Source organism: Falco naumanni, chromosome 7 (genome assembly GCF_017639655.2).
Source record: "Falco naumanni isolate bFalNau1 chromosome 7, bFalNau1.pat, whole genome shotgun sequence".
NCBI classification, from domain to species: Eukaryota; Metazoa; Chordata; class Aves; order Falconiformes; family Falconidae; genus Falco; species Falco naumanni.
In genome coordinates, this window is record NC_054060.1 from 19338230 (window position 1) to 19356608 (window position 18379).

At 41.2% G+C, this 18379-nt stretch overlaps 1 protein-coding gene across 1 annotated transcript in view; it reads right to left on the reverse strand.

Moving 5' to 3' along the window:
• The window catches only part of MYO1E (myosin IE), a 92748-nt gene that overhangs the window by 55346 nt on the left and 19023 nt on the right, over positions 1 to 18379 (reverse strand). Inside the window, 2 exon segments of the mRNA XM_040601544.1 lie at positions 827 to 916; positions 3604 to 3747. Coding sequence (XP_040457478.1) covers positions 827 to 916; positions 3604 to 3747 — 234 coding nt within the window.

Consider the following 18379-nt stretch of genomic DNA (forward strand, 5'->3'; position numbering starts at 1 on the left):
TCCTGGAAAAACAATTCCGAATTCCACTTTCTACTGAATTTTCCCCAGGAATTTTTTTGTTCATTTAATAAAAACAAAACTGAAGTCTCTGGGTTTTGTTACTGATCTTTCTCTCATCCATAATTTTCTCCTGAACTATCATAAACACCCTGTTCTAAAAACAGTCTGTGCTTGAAATATATTACTTGTCCAAGAGAAACTCACATAATTTAAGCCTATCCCACCAGTGGTCATATGCTAACAATAAACTACCTAAACCACTGCCCAGCGCCTGGTGCTGTACGTCTCATTTTCCTCCACTGAGTCCATTCAAAACGAACAGTTTCCCAAACCCATGGACGTGCCCAACTCGAGCAGAGCAGAAAATGGAATTTTAAGTCCCTAATGTTCCCGTGCTGACTCACTCCTCAAGCTGTATTTTCAAAAGTGGTATCTGATTTTGGCATCTCAGACTTTTTGGTTGTTCTTGCCCCGTTTCAGAGTTCTCAGATGCTAACCTCCAAACCCCTAATGGCTATTCTGTATCATGCAGCACACTTGAAGCATACAATAGCATAGAACCCTCCTTTGCAGGAGGAGGGATGTGTCCCGGAGGAACCCTGGATTACAGTTAATCAATACAAGTATTTTCATATGGCAATTCCGTATGAAATCCAGGGAATTCAATTTGAAGACTCAATATATGCTAATGGATATCGGCCTAGTTCTCCCAGATCGGTACAACGCTACCAAAACCCAGAAACAAATGCTTCCAAGAGTTTAACTGTGTAGAATAATATTTGCATGTCCCTGAACACTGCAATACATTTCAGACTGCTTTACTTACTGCTCCTTGGTACATTTCAATTTCTTTTTCCCCAAAATATGGCATTTGCTTGAAAGGATTCACAGAGATTAATACAGAGCCAATATATGTCTGTAATCGAAAGAAGTTAAGGTAACTATAGTTTCAAGAAGTATTATCTTAACCCTAGTGACTGCCACTTAACTTTTCCATCTACTACACAGCTTCAAATAATAGTAAAAAAACCCCACAGCTTACAACAATTCTTAATAAAAATGAAAGTAGCAGACTTACAAGAAAATAAATATATCATTCAATGGGATACTTTCATATTATCAAAATATTTATTTCAGGACAAGCTAAGTATAGAAACGTGTATTAGCGGCCCAAACATGACACATCTTTAATAAAAATACAGAGAGGAAATGGCATATTTGAACTGGTTTACTCCTTTGTAACGGAGGTCGTATTATCAGTATTAGAAAAGATTGTTTTGACCTTTGTAAAGTATAGTGACACACCGTGATCTCACCGAGATAGTGCTGAGCATGCACAGTCGGATGGAACAGCCACTACTGAGCTAAACTGGACAATTACTCAGCTGCGTGTACTAGCGGGGGAGCTAAGGGAATTCGGTAATTCAGTATGTGGTGTCATTTTATGAGTGTAACTATTAACAGCCCCAGGAGCCTTATCCTGCAGGCTGCCCTGTAAGAGACACTCAGTTTCAAGTTATTATTAGTCCCAGAAAAGCTTTTTTGCAACATTGTGCATGTCAGTATTTCACCATTCCGCGTCCTGATGCACATGTACCTACATTTACAGAATACTTTAGAAACCTCTGGAATGATAATCGCAGTATACAGATATGAAGCAACTGATACTCCTTTACAGGCAGGACTGGTGCACTGAGCTGGGAGTTAGCAGTGTGCCCACATCAATGAAACCAAAACGTTGTACTGCAGGTTTCATTTAACTGTCTGGAATTGTTCACAGGCAAACTTCCTATCTAAGCTTTCCATACAAAAGTAGGAAAATTAACAATTTACCCCACTGGATTATCCAGTGTTAAGAATCTCCTATTGTAGTGCCACAGCACAAAATGGGAACATGTTAGAGAAGCAGTGTAACTCAGTGAACATAATTCCTGTATTCACAATTTGCAATGCTTTTTTCATAATTTTTTAAATTTAATTCAAAGAAGAGTGACAACATCTGGGTCTCGAATATAACAGACCAAGCATTCACTGTGTCACTATAAACAGCCAAAGTTAGTTTTCTGTTGGTAAACAATACCAGCATTTTCTGGGACGATTCGGTAATCTCTATGGGACGTAGCATACAGGAATGTTCATTCATGGGTGGACATACAAACAATTGGAAGATTCAAGAGTTTTAGAATCCATTTTAGAATGAAAAGCCTTTGCAGAACTGCAAAAGCAGTCTTTTCTCCCTACACAAAGGAATTATAATGCTTTAAAAGAAGATGCTGATCTTTCATGTGACCACAAGTCCCCTTGGAAAACATACTTGTTCCTGCTTTCAGTAGAAAGACCATCTCCATGTTAAATCTCACCAGAAAAAAAAAGTATAAAACCATTTCTTCAGCATAGAGCATTGAAGACTTTGTGAATGTACCGCACGGAGGATGCGGCATTCCACAGGGAGAAAAGCACTCATGTTACAAACAGAAGAGCCCTATGGTTTGCCCCAGTACTATAGTTTGACAAATATTGTGCAACCTTATCATGTTTCTACAAGGCAAATTTAATAATTATGTGGTATTTTATCAAACAGAGGATCCAAACCCACATGAACACACATATTAAAAGCTTCTGCAATTGGGGATGGAAATGTCAGGGTAACTGCAACATTAATTTTCCTCTATCAGTCCTTGCTTAATTGAGCCACTGCTTAGCTCCTAACCATCTGAATATAAGGAAATAGCCAGGAGATACTATATTTCCTTCCCTTTCTGCTAAAAAAAAGTTAAACTCTTCAAGGAAACTATTCTCCAGATACAACTAGGAAGTATGAAACCAGGCTACAGCAGAAGAAGAAACAGTATCACTTTCTGGTATATAATCATACTGACTAGTGTTTACCAATCTCATTATTGCAGCTCGTGGTACATTGTGAAAGCTAAAAATGAAACAGTGACTATTCTTATCTCAAGGAATTCCTTTCATATATTTTTTTTTAAAAAGAATTAAAAAAACCCAGATGTTTGGTGCTGAAATCTGGTTTTCTTGTTAGGTTATATGTTGAGGTATTTAAATCTTTCATGTTTTCATTAATCATAGGAGAAAAAAAAATTAAAGTGTGAGCAGTGTAGATTTACAGATGTTCACGTGTTTCCACCAGTCCACGATCCACAGTATTAACAATTCCAGAATAAGTTGTAAATGGATTTATGTCACAGAAGAAATGTTATTTTGAAAGCATTAGAATCTGGGAGGTATTAGAAGATAACACAGTATCAAGACATGTATATACACCTTAAATCTCTTAATTCTTGCTCTTAGAATCAGAATTACTGCAGTAGCTTCAGTGGTCAGGTATAAAGAAAGATAGGGAGCTACAGGCCTATCTTCAACAATGCCAAGAATAATTCCAAATATCAAAAAGAACACCTTAAAATCATTTTTCAGATCTTAATTTCAACACTTCCAATTAACTCAGCTTACAAAGCATTTTGTGTAATCTTGGGTGAACTGTCTTTGAGTAAGCTGCTTGAACAGAACATATACATATGATTAGTTTCACAATGGCTCAGCAAATCCACAGGGCCCCGCTAAAAACAACACTGTAAAGGATACAAAAATATAATCATCCATGTATCGCTTCTTTAGGTTCTCTACGATGGAATCCTCTGTGATTTTCGAAAGAAGGACCATATCATCCACTCCGCTGTGCTTGACATTGTGGCTCTGCCAGTGATACCTGTAGTGTCCTTTGCTGCCCTGCAGGAAAGCACAAGAAGCATCAAAAAGGTTACCATGTTTCTCATTAGCATTAAGTAACTGAAAACCATCTATTCAAATTCCAACTTCCCAAATATTTTTCTTTCACTTAATTCTATTCCTTGACCCAGGCATTACATAAAAGCACACACAAATGACGCCAACTGCCTTGCCTCTGAACTATTAAAGAATTGCACTGCCCTCAAAAATTAGAAGGTAATTCCATGAGGTTTTGTGAATCTCTGCACACAGAAGGGATTTCAGATGGCAGACATTTCTAAATCTAGCAGGAAGAAAGCAATTATTCCAACTGAGATGCAGTTATTGAAAGCTAAGGATGTAAAAATTACACTCCTACAGTGCAACTATTAGTAGCGAGAATAATTACCACCACCACCACCACCGTGGATTCTCCATCCTTTACAGACTTGTAAGTCAAGCCTGCACATATGCTGTTATTCAAATGGAAGCTGTGAGCCTGATGCACCAAGTACTCAGCAACGTTCTGCAGATTACCTTACCCAGCTTATCAGCTGCACGTCTTCACAGTCCCTTTTGATCCGTTAGTCACCATGCTTAACTGACATCTAAATAGATATCCTCTCCCCACACACAGAGACTACTATTTCAGGATGCTACTGAAAACTTGTGACATTTCAAGCTGTACCACTTGAAATCAAAATCTGGTTTTTTTCCAGCTGATGTGAACAGTAGTTAGGTTCCATGCACACACCCACAAAAAAATTCAAATCCAGTCTAGATCAATGTTATCAATTCAGTTATACATCTGCTTTCCAAACCCAAACCTATTTTCTGTAGCCTGGCAGATAATGCTAACAGAGTTCTGCCCTCTTGCCTTTTTATACTGCAATTTTTGTGTACGCAATACTGAAATTAGTGATGCTGGAAGTGACACATTTTACACCGAGAAGATACCAAATGTGCTGTCAAAAGATGTGGCCAACAAAATGGCAGTTCCGTTTATTCCCCTCATTTTTTAATACCACAATTTCAAACAATGTGATTTAATTACACTGCTCTCACATACATTACGGAATCAAGTCATATCCATCAGAATACAAGCCATTTATTATTATAAAATATTTTGCAAAATAAAATAATGCGTAATTTTACAGATAAATTAAGAAAATTTAGGTACTCTGAACACTTTGGCTGCACCCAGGTATTTTGAAATGGGACATTAGCCATTTATAGAGTCGCAGCTCCTGTGTGTACACACTTCTGCACCAGCAAATGATGTATGCAACTGCACCAACACGAAAGTGCAGCTGCCAAATTGTTTCCTCGTGTAAATAGTCAAGGACTTGTGCCAACACCAGGCACAGGAGTGGGAACTACAAATGGAGTCAGGGGAGCACAAAGTTCTTATTTCAAGCTGGGTTGGCTAGAAGTGTTCATTAAACTAGTCTCAGACTATGTTTTTCCACACACTTTACCACATCTATTGGGGGAAAACCCAAAAAAAACTACTGAAGACACAGATTTCATGCACGGTGCATATAAGCAAATGGAGTCAAGCCTGTACTTTAGCCTCATCTCAACTTGACTGACATAAAAACCAAGGACCAACTGGATTTTTACCTCAAGTTAAATTAACTTGCACTAAACCCAGAATTATTTTAATACTGCACATAACTCTTGAGCTTTATGCATGTTTTCTAGTAAGTCTCCAGCCACTGCTACCACTGATGCAGCTCCATCACTGCTTAACAACACTGAACAACAGCGGCAAACTCAAATTAAAAGAATGCTTTTGAATATAGTGCAGCAGAGGTAAGTATGTCTGAAAACACACAATCTCAGCAATTTTCTTGAACATCCACAACCTTACATGAGCTTCAATGAAATAATAAACTAGCTTAGTTCGCATGAACCTTGTCATTTTTATATTTGCACAACAGAAGCAGTCATCTGGAAGTGCTAAGAAAATGAAGGGACCAATTAATATTTGGAAACTGTTATAAAGCGTATGACTGAAAAAAGAATCAGTTGAAGGTCAGGTTACTGGAGAAAACAGAAGTCCAACAGAGAAGCATAATTTCCTTCTGTGTACTCATCAGCTGTTTGTGAAATTACACTTGGAAAAAGGAACTGACCAGATGGACAAAAAGGTACAGTATCAAAATAAATACAGAGAGTTACATTTTTCACAAAGCTATACAGAATGTAGTTCAGTATCAGATAACAGAGTAAGCTAGAGAAAACGTGTAAGAAATAAGAGTAGGGAAACAATCAGGCTTCCCATGGGAAGCTATGGCATTAGACCCAGTAAATTCAATGAGAAGAGGACAAAGCTCACAAAGCCACGGGATATAGGGGAAATGTGCGCACAGTTTGCAAAACAGCAGGCTTTATAAAAGTTGTTGACTGTGATTAAGCCACGGGCACTACCCAGGCCAGAGGTTCTTCCCTGGAAGCAATGCAGACCGGCACACAAGCAGGAGGAGCGGTGCCAGGAAGGCTCCCGGCTCCAAGGGCAGCTCTGCCCAGCACTTACACACTGCTGTAACGTACATCTGTAACCAAACTGAGTGCTACAGCATCACACACCGTCAAACGGGAAAGGATGCACAGAGATTTAATAAAAAGGCAACAGCCTCAATGCAAGAAAGCAATAGCATGGAAGACAGGTGAGAGAGGCAGCAATAAGTAGGTCACACTAATAATGCATTGCATTTTAAATGGCAGTTTCTACCAGTAGTTTGGAACTACTTAAAAGCACAGCCTTATGTGCAAATACACAGAGAAGCAGCAAATCATCACCAGATTACTGTCAGACTTCTCCCTAGGATCTAGAAATAAGCCCAAGCTTTAGCAGTGCCTTACTGCATACTTGTAGTTCAAGTTTTGCTCTCCCTTCTCCAGGAACCTAGCACCAGCAGGATGGCCACGCACAGTGGCTAGCACCTTCCTGCTCTGTGCAACAAAAGAGGGAGCCTGCTTCTACACGACACAGGACACCACCTACCCTCAAGTCCTTGCTCTTCCAAACACGAGTGATGAATGCAGAGTCTAACCTGACTCTATCAACTTCAATCGCTTCCAACTGGTACTATGCCCAACTAACAGTTAACTGGTTTCTATATAGTTCTGAAATAAATAATAATAATAAAAAAATCTACCTGTCATAAATCATCTGAAAAAACTCCATTTTTTTCAGCAGTTTTAAAGGCAACTCTTCATATTTCTCCAGGCTGCATACTTCCTAACAGTCAAGGATATGTACTTAAAAATTCCAATGCTCTTCAATAGCCCACACTGCAAACACTAATGATGTGTTCTTATCGCGTATTTCTTGAGAATTTAACCTTTATTTTAGCTAGAGCTTTCGACCATCCACAAAAAAATGCAGTACTCTAATCTGGAGACAATTTACACCCGAGCTAGTTACCTGGTGTCCACCTTAACCTGCAGCTGCTTTGCAGGGAGGGCTCAGACGAAGCACTCAGGTGCTCGCTGTCCTCTGTTGCCCTTCACACAACGTGCTGACCTGCTCCAGGGATGGGTCAGGTCTCCAGGGACGGGTCAGGTCTCCTGGGACTGAGCAGGAACCTCCGAGCCAGCAGAGCGAGGGCTGGCAGCGATGCCCCACATCAGCACTAGCCACAGCCAGGGCTCAGTAGCTGGAGCAGAGCTGGCCTGTGGCATGGCCGGATCCAGGCACATGGCGAGGCTGAGAGCCTGCAGGCCACCCCTGCGGGTCAGATGTCACCAAACAGCACCTTGGCTTCCCTTAGGCTTCCTCAGTGAAAGACATGACCTAACCCTATGAGAAATAAAGCAGATGAAAGTCTTTGTGTCAGCACTAACAATGCCTAAGCAGCTGAAAAAAAAGATGAGCTTGGCAGATTAGGAAAAGCACAAACCCAACAAGAACACATCAGCAGCCTGCTAAAAGCCACAGAAGTGGAAACAGGAGTGTTGAACAAGGTGGCTGCCAGGCCTCCCCCAGGCTCTGCCTGGGCTGCAAACCCAGCAGCGGGCGAAGGAAGCTGGAATTAAAGGCGTGTGCTGCATTGCTGTCAGCTGTTATTATTCATTCGGTTGCTGTTTTAGGCTCAAAATCAGATCGGCTTTGCACTGACAAGTACAATATTTATGAGTCACAAGATGACCCGGGGAGCTAGGAGCCTACTGCTTGCGAGCCGTACTGCCTCGGCAGCACGGAGCCCAGGCAGCACCATCCCCTCCACCTCATCATCCGCAGCATCACAACAATCGAGACTCTACAGAACCTAAAAAAATAATTCCACGCTCCCTTTGTACATCTCCCTTAACACCCACTCATTACCAGATTAAGAGAATTGCTACATGAATACCGAGAGGGGACATAAAATACTTTCTGTGTACTAAATACAGTCTATACTTTCTGTATTACTTTCGGTAGGATACAGTTAAGGCCCATTATTGTTTTGTTTGGAATGAATAATAAATATTGATGAGACATTTATTTACAGAACATTTTCTTTTGCTGCCCTCCACCCTGTGTTACAATAGCAACTGCTACTTTCTTATACTTGCCTTTATTGTTTGTGTATTTTTACATTATCCTAAGCAACACGTATTTGATGTGGCTATAAAAAGACTGAGTCATGCTGTGTCACAACAGGGTTTTCTTTTAACTGGGAAAAAAAGCAAAATATTTTCGTATTTCAAGATATTTAAAAATAGTACCTCTAAAAATAAAGCACTAGAAACAAGGGATCAGAAGAGACTGTATATTCTGTCCCTGAGAAAGAGCCTTGTTTCTCTCTCTCCATCAGAACTCTGTCTAAACTACAACAACCTACTACATGCCATAAATAATCATTCTTGAGTCCCACAAAAGAGGAAAACTGCCATCCTGAATCTCTGACAGTTTTTTCCAGTAGCAGCACCGATCCTCCATCACCGTGCAGAAGGGATTCTCAGCCTCCAAGAGGGAGGGAGCATGTCCAATGATCACAAGCACAACCTTTTTTTTCCCCCTTTTCAGCTATGATAGAGTAATATTCCATAAAACCCTTGTCATTTTGGAGGCATGTGTCTGTCTACTCAGAGTAGTATTATGAATACAATACCAAATGATATGCAGCCATCACCTTAACCAAAGATGTCACAAAACCAAAAAAGCTGCACACCATTTACCCTACACCTGACATCAATGCTCCTACCAACGGAGGCGTATCACTAGTCTCATACATGCATAATTCATACCAGGTTTTCCATCTAACAAGAAAGGAAAAAAAAGAAACAACTTTCTTCCAATGATATCCATCAAAATAGCAAACTTTTATAATCCACTTACAGGAATCCTTCACATATTTCTGTAAAGTGAAAGATACTGCAGAAATATGCAGAACATACAGAACATGAATTTTGGTCCTCAACTCACATAATCAAAACTGAGAAGCCACAGAAGACAAAAATGCTTCTAAATAGCGCCTGTATAACTAATATTAAAAAAAATAATGAAGATATTAGCAGCAAAGATGTGACCATATTTCAGAAAAGGAAGACAGCAGAAACAGCTAGACAAAGATAAAAGGCGAATTATTTAAATTTAACATGAGGGAAATATTAAGGCAGACAAAAAGCAGTGCTGGAAGTTTTGAGGAAATAGCAAAGCAAAAATATTGAGCATCCAGCAGCAGGACAGATGTTTTATACAGAGACCTAAAAATACCAAAACTTTATTAAGGAATGGAAACTATTAGCAGGTTAATATCCAAAAAGAACCACAGCTAGGGAAATAAGATACTGAGGAAAAGATTTCTGGGGGGAAAAGGCATCAGTTCTCCCTGTTTGCTCTCAGACAGGGGTGGATTCAGCCCAGCGTGACTAGGAAGCCCGACCCCAGAGCTGGCCACAGGCTGTGGGAGATTCCGGCTGCCAGCCACCGGGCTGTGTGCCCACCAGCTCCCCAGCACCCCTCGGCAGCTCTCCAGCACCCCGGCTCTGGGCACCAGCCCTGGCCCTGCCCCCACCTCCACACAGCCACCGGCAGCAGGGGACAAGGCAGAAGTGGAGCCTGCTCACCTGAATAGCAAATGCACGCTCGTAACTCAACACGAGTTACGGGAACGTGAGATGTTACTGCCCATAGGCATTATGCTTATTTTCAGGAGTCGGGAAAACATCAGCGTTCTTGTGAGATAAGTAACAGATCACTGCCAAAATAAAAGTTACTTCAGTTGGACTGTCAGGATCGCATACTGCATCAGTATTGCCTTTCACTTAATGTTTTTTAAAAGGCACAGCTACTAGACAGAACAAAACAGGGATGGGAATAAGCCTAAGAGCAGATCACGCTAACAAGCCTAAGTTTTTGACACAACTCACAGAGACAGCGGGCAGATACCAGAAAATGGTTAATGAACTGTACATTGATGTTTGCTTACCCCACAGCTTTTTTGGTGGCTGTGGTCTAATGTTCCAAAACATAATGTTCTCAAGGAAACGCAATACTGTTAACTACTTAATACAGCTGACTTGCCCTTCTCATTAACTGCCTTACTTGACTTCCTGAGTGTAGCCTCCAGAGCTGTTCCCAGTTTGAGTTGCTCCTCATGGCATGGGTAGCAAAATTTCCTGTGACTGTGGTGAATTAAGGATAGGCCTTGCAATAGCAACATTTAGCTGATGAGTCGATATATACATACACACACACCCCATTTCATTCGTTTCACTGAGCAGTGTCCATGCACACTAACTCTTGATCTTTAAATTGTATATACAGTTTGCACCTGTATATACTTATTGTGCAAATCAAGGAAATGCAAAAGAAAAATTACAAAAAACAAGTTGCATCTTAGCTGTATCAGACCTTAATGTATCATGAAGCACTTTTATCTGTCACTCTTCTCTGTTAAAAAACAGGTGTCAAAGGGGTTTGTGCAAACACACATCCTACACGTAATACTACAAAATACTGTACATTTTAACCCAAATTTCCTAGCACAAATCCATATAGTATTAAAATCCATTTTGGCACCTGTACAATATAGAGCATACATGTAATCTCTTACAGAATGTACATAAGTAAGATTATCTGCATATTTAATACTCACAAAATTATGCCCCTCTAGAGCTAAATGATTTAAAATAATGATCCCATTTATGACATGTATGTGAACCTTTTCTTCTCTGCTTCACTGTCATTACAAAAAAAAAGGATGGGTGCTGGTTCCTCCTCCTGGTACCTCCCTAGAAAAGAGATGCTCTGAGGTTATTTGCATTCCACCTCCCCCAAAATGCTGCACAGAAACTGGGATCTCTGAGGCCAGCGATCACAAGCCCTTCCACAGCTGCAGTGCCCCCAAAGTCTCCTCCACCTTCACCTCCACCTCCACCCCTTCTGGAACAAGAACTACCACCCCCCAATTATTTGTTTTGTTTGGTTGTTTTTTTAAAACAACAGAAGATAATTTGTCTATGATTAATTTATTCTGAGCTTTCCTCTGTGAGTCACGTTTACAAAAAATATTACTATGGTCTTTAATTGAAATACGTAGTTTGAAAACTCAAATCAGTTCATTCAGACAAAATACTGCTGCCTCTCCAATAGCATCAGACTAGAAATATTTTTTCCGTGGTCATCCTGAACCTAAATAAGAAACTGAAGTCAAGTGGGAGCTTACCATCTGGCTTCCAGAGAGGAGCCTCAGCCCAGCGTGCTCAGAAGCTGCGCATCACCCAGCGTCTCGCATACGTGCTGCCAGAAGGCAGCATTCCGATGCTGCGTGCTACGCGCTACGTTGGTGCCAGACGGAGGTTTTGGAGAAAGTAAAACCAGTGGCATATGACAAAAATGCCATCCCAGCCACGTCCTGTTCTAGCTGACGTCAGCGCTCGCTTCCCTGCCCTGTCTCCCAGCTTCTGGCTCTCGGGCTTCAGCACCAACCACGCTTGCAGGCCACAGCGACCCCGGTGGGCCCCTGCCCGCTCAGTCACTGCTCTCCTTGCACACCAACAGCAGTTGCAGGCCCTTCTTCCTTTCCCCCCCTTCCACTGACCCTTCTGTTCTGTGGTAAAACGGAGCCGTTCGTTTCCTCACCAGGCTGATGCTGCCAAGACACAAACCTGAGAGTTTAAGGCCAAACTCTGCTCCCAGCAGTACCCCCGGCTCTGCGACAGAGGGTTTTATTGGAAAATGACTTCTCTGTGCAGTCTGACCACCCCCAGAGCCTCCCGTGACCCTTTTGCGACAGTCCAAGGCTGGTTTTCCTCCCCGTCAGCAGGCCACGGGGCACTGACTGCGGCTCGCCAAGCCCGCTGGTGAACGAGGTTAACGGCCGGTTAGCCAGCCGCCACGTGTCGCCTCCCCGTGTCATACCGCTCCCTCTTCCACAGACACAGAGGTCTCATCGAGAGGATGGCTACAGCACGTCCTCAGGTCTAACCGCTGGGCCTGCAAGCGCGGGTTGGCAGCAGAACCAGCAGATAACCACTGCCACCCCCTCCCTGGGGCGCCTGAGGACCTGCCTTCGCTAACTCACCCATGCACACAAAACTGCCGCGGGGCTGGGGGGAGAGCAGCAACCTGAAATGGAACGATATCATTTTTCCTTGTTATCTACACAAGGGGACCAAATACTTGTTGTTACACCTTCTGGAGGACCTGGTCTCTGGACTGGTTTTCATGCTACCTGTTCCTTCTGTCATGGCTTCCCTTTCTGTAGGCACACGGTCCTCCCACAAAGATTACCGGATTCAGGTAAGAAAAGAATTATTTTTCCAGAAGAAAAATAATTATTTTAACCAGGTTTTGCTTCTTTTTATTTAGGCAGACTAGAAAATAAAGAAGATGGCAGTATTTCTGATTCACTTAGCATTTAAATTGATAAGTCAACAAGGCAACACTGAAGGATGAAAGGATAAATCAATACATTTTTGCAAGTATTAAAGATGTAGAATAGAATTTCAAGGGAATAAAACTGCTCCTTTTAAAACACCATTTAGTTACTACTCCATTGTAACCCAAGAGTATCACATGCAACAAATCTACTCCGTCTGCATCTACCACATCGATTTCCAATGACATCACCAGCACTTTCAAACGACCAAAAATATCTCAGTCCCAACAACCAATATTTATATCATCAGTTCAATGTTTTAATTATGAGGAAGATAATATACTCTAAAAAGAAAATACTTACAGTTTTTATTTTTAGTTACACACCAGTAAACTGTGACTTAACTTTGAAAAACATGCTCAGTAGCAACACTGCCAGTAATCACGAAGCATGACAGAGAGGAGATGCCAAACTACTACAGTTTTGAATCTTTCCTCGAATTTAATATAGAACTTTGTTCATGGTAATGTTATTCTCTTGTAAAATATTTACTTTTCAGCAGCTAATTCCATTGAAATAACATTGCCAACGGAAACTTTCACACAATAAAATGACAGTAAGTGTCTTAAATAGTATACTGTACCACACGGAAACATTATTTGGATTAAGCTATGTGCTTACCAGTAAGACTTTTGCTTTGATTTTTCATTAAGATCGTAATATATTTCTACACACATTAACACACTAGATATGTTAAACTTGGATTGTAACCTATTTTCCCAGACTGCTATGGATTTCAAGTTCTTTTTTTTTTTTTCTTTCTATTCTACATCAGTACACACACAAGATTGTATTTTTAATGGAAAAAGCAGACCCAAATCATTGGAAAAGCTTAATGAAATAAGAATAATCAAAATCCAGTAATTTCTTTTTAATCTGCAGTCTGCTGCTTTTAGAAGATGAAGAAAGAAAAAACTTTCTGTGGCCTGGTTAATTAATAGCGAAGTATTTCATGCAAAACCTCCTGAGCAGCCGATAACGTGGGAGCCAGGGAGGACCCCCAGCTGCAAGCCAGGGTGGGCAGTGGCCGGGACAGAGCCTGGCCCCCCTGGGGGCCACAGCCCAGCAGCTGCCCACTGCGACATCCCATCACGGCCAGAGCCCCCACCGCTCCTCAGCTAGGGCCGGCCACAGGTCACCTACATTTTGCCAAAATAACTGGCCCAGGGGAGGAAATGTCCATGGCAAACAATCCCAGATGTCAGCAAATAACAATTTATGGCAGCTTCTACAACCCTGCAAGGGTCTTCAACCACTTAGCTCCTACTGGTACCCGTCCTGGTTTAAAGACCATGCCCAGTGTGTGTCCTACAGAAGGATCAACTGGAACTGCAGTGTAGCAACTTCAGGTTTGGGGGTTTTTTTATCCTTTTTACGCATTCTAAAATTTTACATCAATAGGCCTTTTGTAAGGTTCTTGGTCACTGAACTCTGATCTACAAACACCATTTTTTTTAACTGTCTGAACAGTCCAGTAAAAAAGAGCTTTAAAAATAGTTTTAATACAGTCTACCAATGTGATGCACTAACAAGCACTGGTAATAATAATCAGTATTATATTCTACACATGAAACTACATTATTTTCTTCTCAATAAATTATTGAATAACAACAGGGGTTTTGGGTGCATTTGTCCTCATCACATCAGCTGCTAGTGGATTATGTTGTAAAGAATACAACAGGCTGGGCAGATTATAGAAATTGGCATGGACCTTGTTTTATTACTGTTGTTTTTAACCAAGAATATCAAACAAGATGTTTTTATTTCAAAAGCTTCAACTACTTGAGTAAAACTATGTAGCAGTTGTACAAAAATTGGAAGATTGATTTATAAAATAAGCACATTAGCTAAACCATCCCCCTGAAACACATCTGAATTTAAAATAATTTTGAAATACTACAGTTGAGTCTCTTTTGGTTACATTTTTTTTTCTTCCTTTTAGGCATAAATACAGCCATTTTTTGAACTTATTTACAAACTAAAGGGACTATAAAATTTTATTTTTTTTTAAGTGGAGATTGTCATGCAGTCACATGCCTGTGGCAGTTAAGGCTAAAGCAAAACACACTCTATTACAATAGGCATGATGAAACAGCAAAAGCTGCAACACAGCAGATAACTGTGGCCAAGACTGGGTTTTCAACAGTATGTACCAAAAAGCACCTTTGTGCTGACACCACAAAACTTCCTTAGTGTAAAGCCCTGCTTCGAGTTATAACACTTAACTGCTCAGACACCAAAAATAAAGCATGCAGACCACTGCTCATTTCTTAACAGGGGCACTGGAACAGTCATCGATTTCCAATTAACCTATTTTCGAGGTATTTGATCTTCCCAACTGTTACAACTGGGACCTGCCCTCCTGTATGCATAGTGTTGTCGCAACTGGGATGAGCAGGGCAGTGCAATGTTGTACCAGGGTGGTGCTCTGCGATAAAGAGCCCATTTGCCAAAGTCCTGCTTGCAGAATTTTAAGAATAAGAATTTTAATTTATACTGCTAGGTCTGTCTGAGATTTCGCCTATTAGGTGGCTTCAGGAATTGGAACCTTCACATTGGATTACAGTGGGCATCGTGTGCAGATGTAGATGGAGCTCAGGTGACTTGATTCCTATACAGGTCACTGTACCAGGGGAGACCCATGCAAGGAGAGCCCTAGGAACCACAGTCCTGCACTGGGAAGTGGGATACAAAGTGAAGAGCTGAAAAGCTTTTATTGCTCACTCAGGGAGAAGCAGGAATGCTCCCCCCACACCAGCATCCCCACGTCACATGAGCTGTCAGCACTTCTCACAGGTGACAGCAGCTGGAGGAGCAGTCTGGGGGGCCAGGAGGAGCTCCAGGGTGGGGGTGGCTCCAATGTAAAAATTGCTTTCTCTGTTTATTTTAACTTCACAGAGTGCTGAGTAAACAAGAGCAGGAGCTGTAGGCCTACAGCAGCTTGTTTACCTGGGCAGTACTGACACAGAGCAATGGGGGAAAGGCGCAGGGAGTGGCGGCGCTCACCTACAGCAACGCTGACACCTGGGTGGCAAGGTGCATGTGGCTCAACCCACAAGTGCCTTTATCAGCTCTCACGTCGTGCTATTCATGCAAGAAATCAGATTTGACTTCAGACACTGGTAGACAAAATAAAGGTTTAACCAATGTATCAAATATTCTAACTCTTTAAAAGAATGCAAACTTAATATTTATTTCAGTTCATGCAGATACAAGTGCTTCCTTGTTTAATTATTACATAAATACAAATAAGAATTCCTTTCAGCATTCCACCTCGGGAATTAGTTACACACCTTTCCAACAGACCAAATCTGCCAGTTCACATCAGCTCCGTAAAAGCTGCTATTAACCAAAAAGCAACAGGAAGCAAGATCTGGGGAAGAGCAGCATGCATGGTGCCCACCAAGCCTCACGTGCCGTGTGGAGATGCAGAGGGATGCTGCTCCACTGCCTCAGCCATACAGAGTCATCTCTGGCCGGACCTGCCAAGTGCCTACTACCTGCTCCCAGCATGAGGGCTGAGATGGCTACACAGCTCAGGAGCACGTCCTTTCCAGGGCTCACAGGACCCCCCATCACAAAGCACACGCCCCTGCCAGTCCCACAGCCCGATTCCTCTCCTCACCCTGCAGCAAGGATGTCAAGACCCAAATACACAAAACTTTGCGGAGCGCTCCTGGTTTTCAGTTACACAGGTAAGGACCTAACCGAAACACCCAGGGGCAAAGAGATCTTTCTTCTGCAAAGGACAAGCAGACAGCAGGAGAAGTCTAAGCTACCCAAAGACACAGAAGTGGGAACCTAGTGACGGGATAATGAAAGTGCTGAACAGCCAGGGGATGGCTTCATGCACATGTTCACCCACCCTTTGCCAGGGTTTGATTTTAAGCAATAATTACACTATGCCAGGGCAAGCACGTCCCACTGAGTGCCAATAACAGATGTGCTCATAACCAGATTATCCTCCATATGCACGTTATGAATGTACTTAGTATTTGCCATTCCACTAATTTTCTAGAACAGTTTTCATTATTCAGTCCAGGGCAGCTTTGAAATGTCATTAAAAAACAAGCATGTAATATTTTGGTGTATAAAATAACTAGCTTATTTTCATTTAATGAATATGTTAGTTTTATTTCACTGGCTTTTATTACAGTCTCTTCCTAGTCAGTATGATGAGTGTTATTCTTTGAACATTTTTCTGAATAACCCAGCCTGCTTAAGATTTCATAAGGCTATGGTATCTTCTTCCTGTCAGATCCCATGCTTCAAATTATTTACTGTAATTTGTAACAAGCATGTATCCTGGTTCTGTGACTTCCGTATTTCCATAATTCATAAGTCACCCCAAAAAATAAAATTAAAATTTAATATACATGATCTGCACTGGCTAAGTAACTCACTGCATTCTGCCAATGAAGCTGATGCCCCAAAAAAGCTGAAGCACAGAAATGCATTAGAAATGGGAAGAGTTCATTCTGCTCTAGTGGAACATCACAGTTATTAGTTACACACCATTTAATATAACTTTCAACAGCAGCAGACCAGTGCTTTATGGCTATTATGTAGGCTGGACCAATGCACATATATGAGCCCTGCACTAACTATGGGCAGAAGTTAATTTAATACATAAAGTTATAGCTCCTATTAATCTACGGAAGACAGTTTTTAGCACAAAACAGCTATTCCCCTCCCCCTTCTTTTTTAATATGTTGGAATGTTTAATGTTAATATCTAGCATTTGAGTTAGTACTGCAGCAAGAAAGCTAACTGAAAACTAGTTTAGCCATCTAGCTATCTTTGTAACTATAGGCTTTTACCAATATGTGAACAAATAAGTTCATTTGCAAACTAGAATTCTTCATACACTTGCTATGAGAAACTGGTGCTATCAGGATACGCAATACATTCAGTCTCACAGAAACTGTATTGGCATAATTACAGTTTGAGCAGAGACGCCAGCCACAGAAGTTCTGAATGCACTCCAGTAGGCTTAAATTGCTGCTGTTTCACAAAACCCACGACTACCACTGATTTTGCAGAATTATGCAAAAGACCAAACCTAACTGTCTGTTATACCTTGTAATTCAGTATCAGCATCATAAATATACATAGGTTTCAAGCTATTTCTGTTAAAGGGAAACCAAGTGACAAGCTAAATATCAGCTTTAAAGAAAAACTGCTGCATACCACTGCAGGTAAGATACCTTAGATTTATTTAAAACAATCTCTGTAGTGGCGCAGCATGATGCCACATTTTCTTTCCCCTTCAATTTTTCATTTCTGCATTCGACCCTGGCTTCCTGTCAGAAAATCAGCAACATTTTCTGTTGAAGACACCTCATTTAACTAAAGGTCTCTTCCATTTGAACACTTAAGTACATTGAAAGGATGCAAAGTAACCAAAAAATGAAGCCAAATCCAAGTAGTTGCTTCTCTCCCCCCTAAACTGTATCGATGCAAATCTATATTCAACATGATTTTATATTCTATGTAGGTTGCCTTCATCACCATCATTGGTATCCCTGTCAACTCATAGATCTCATTTAAGTCTTCAAAGACTTTCTCTGTTAGATAACTGTAAAGACGATTAATCCAGCTACTTGTTTATATTCTTTAGCAGTAAAACAGTTTGGCACCTTATCTCCAAAATGGAAGGCTAGCTAGCTTTTAGCATCTTAAGCAAAATGCTAAACTTCATAATGTAAACTCAGCACAGGTGAAATTCAATCTAAATCACAAGGTTTCAAAATTTGGGGGGATGGAGCGGGGTGCCA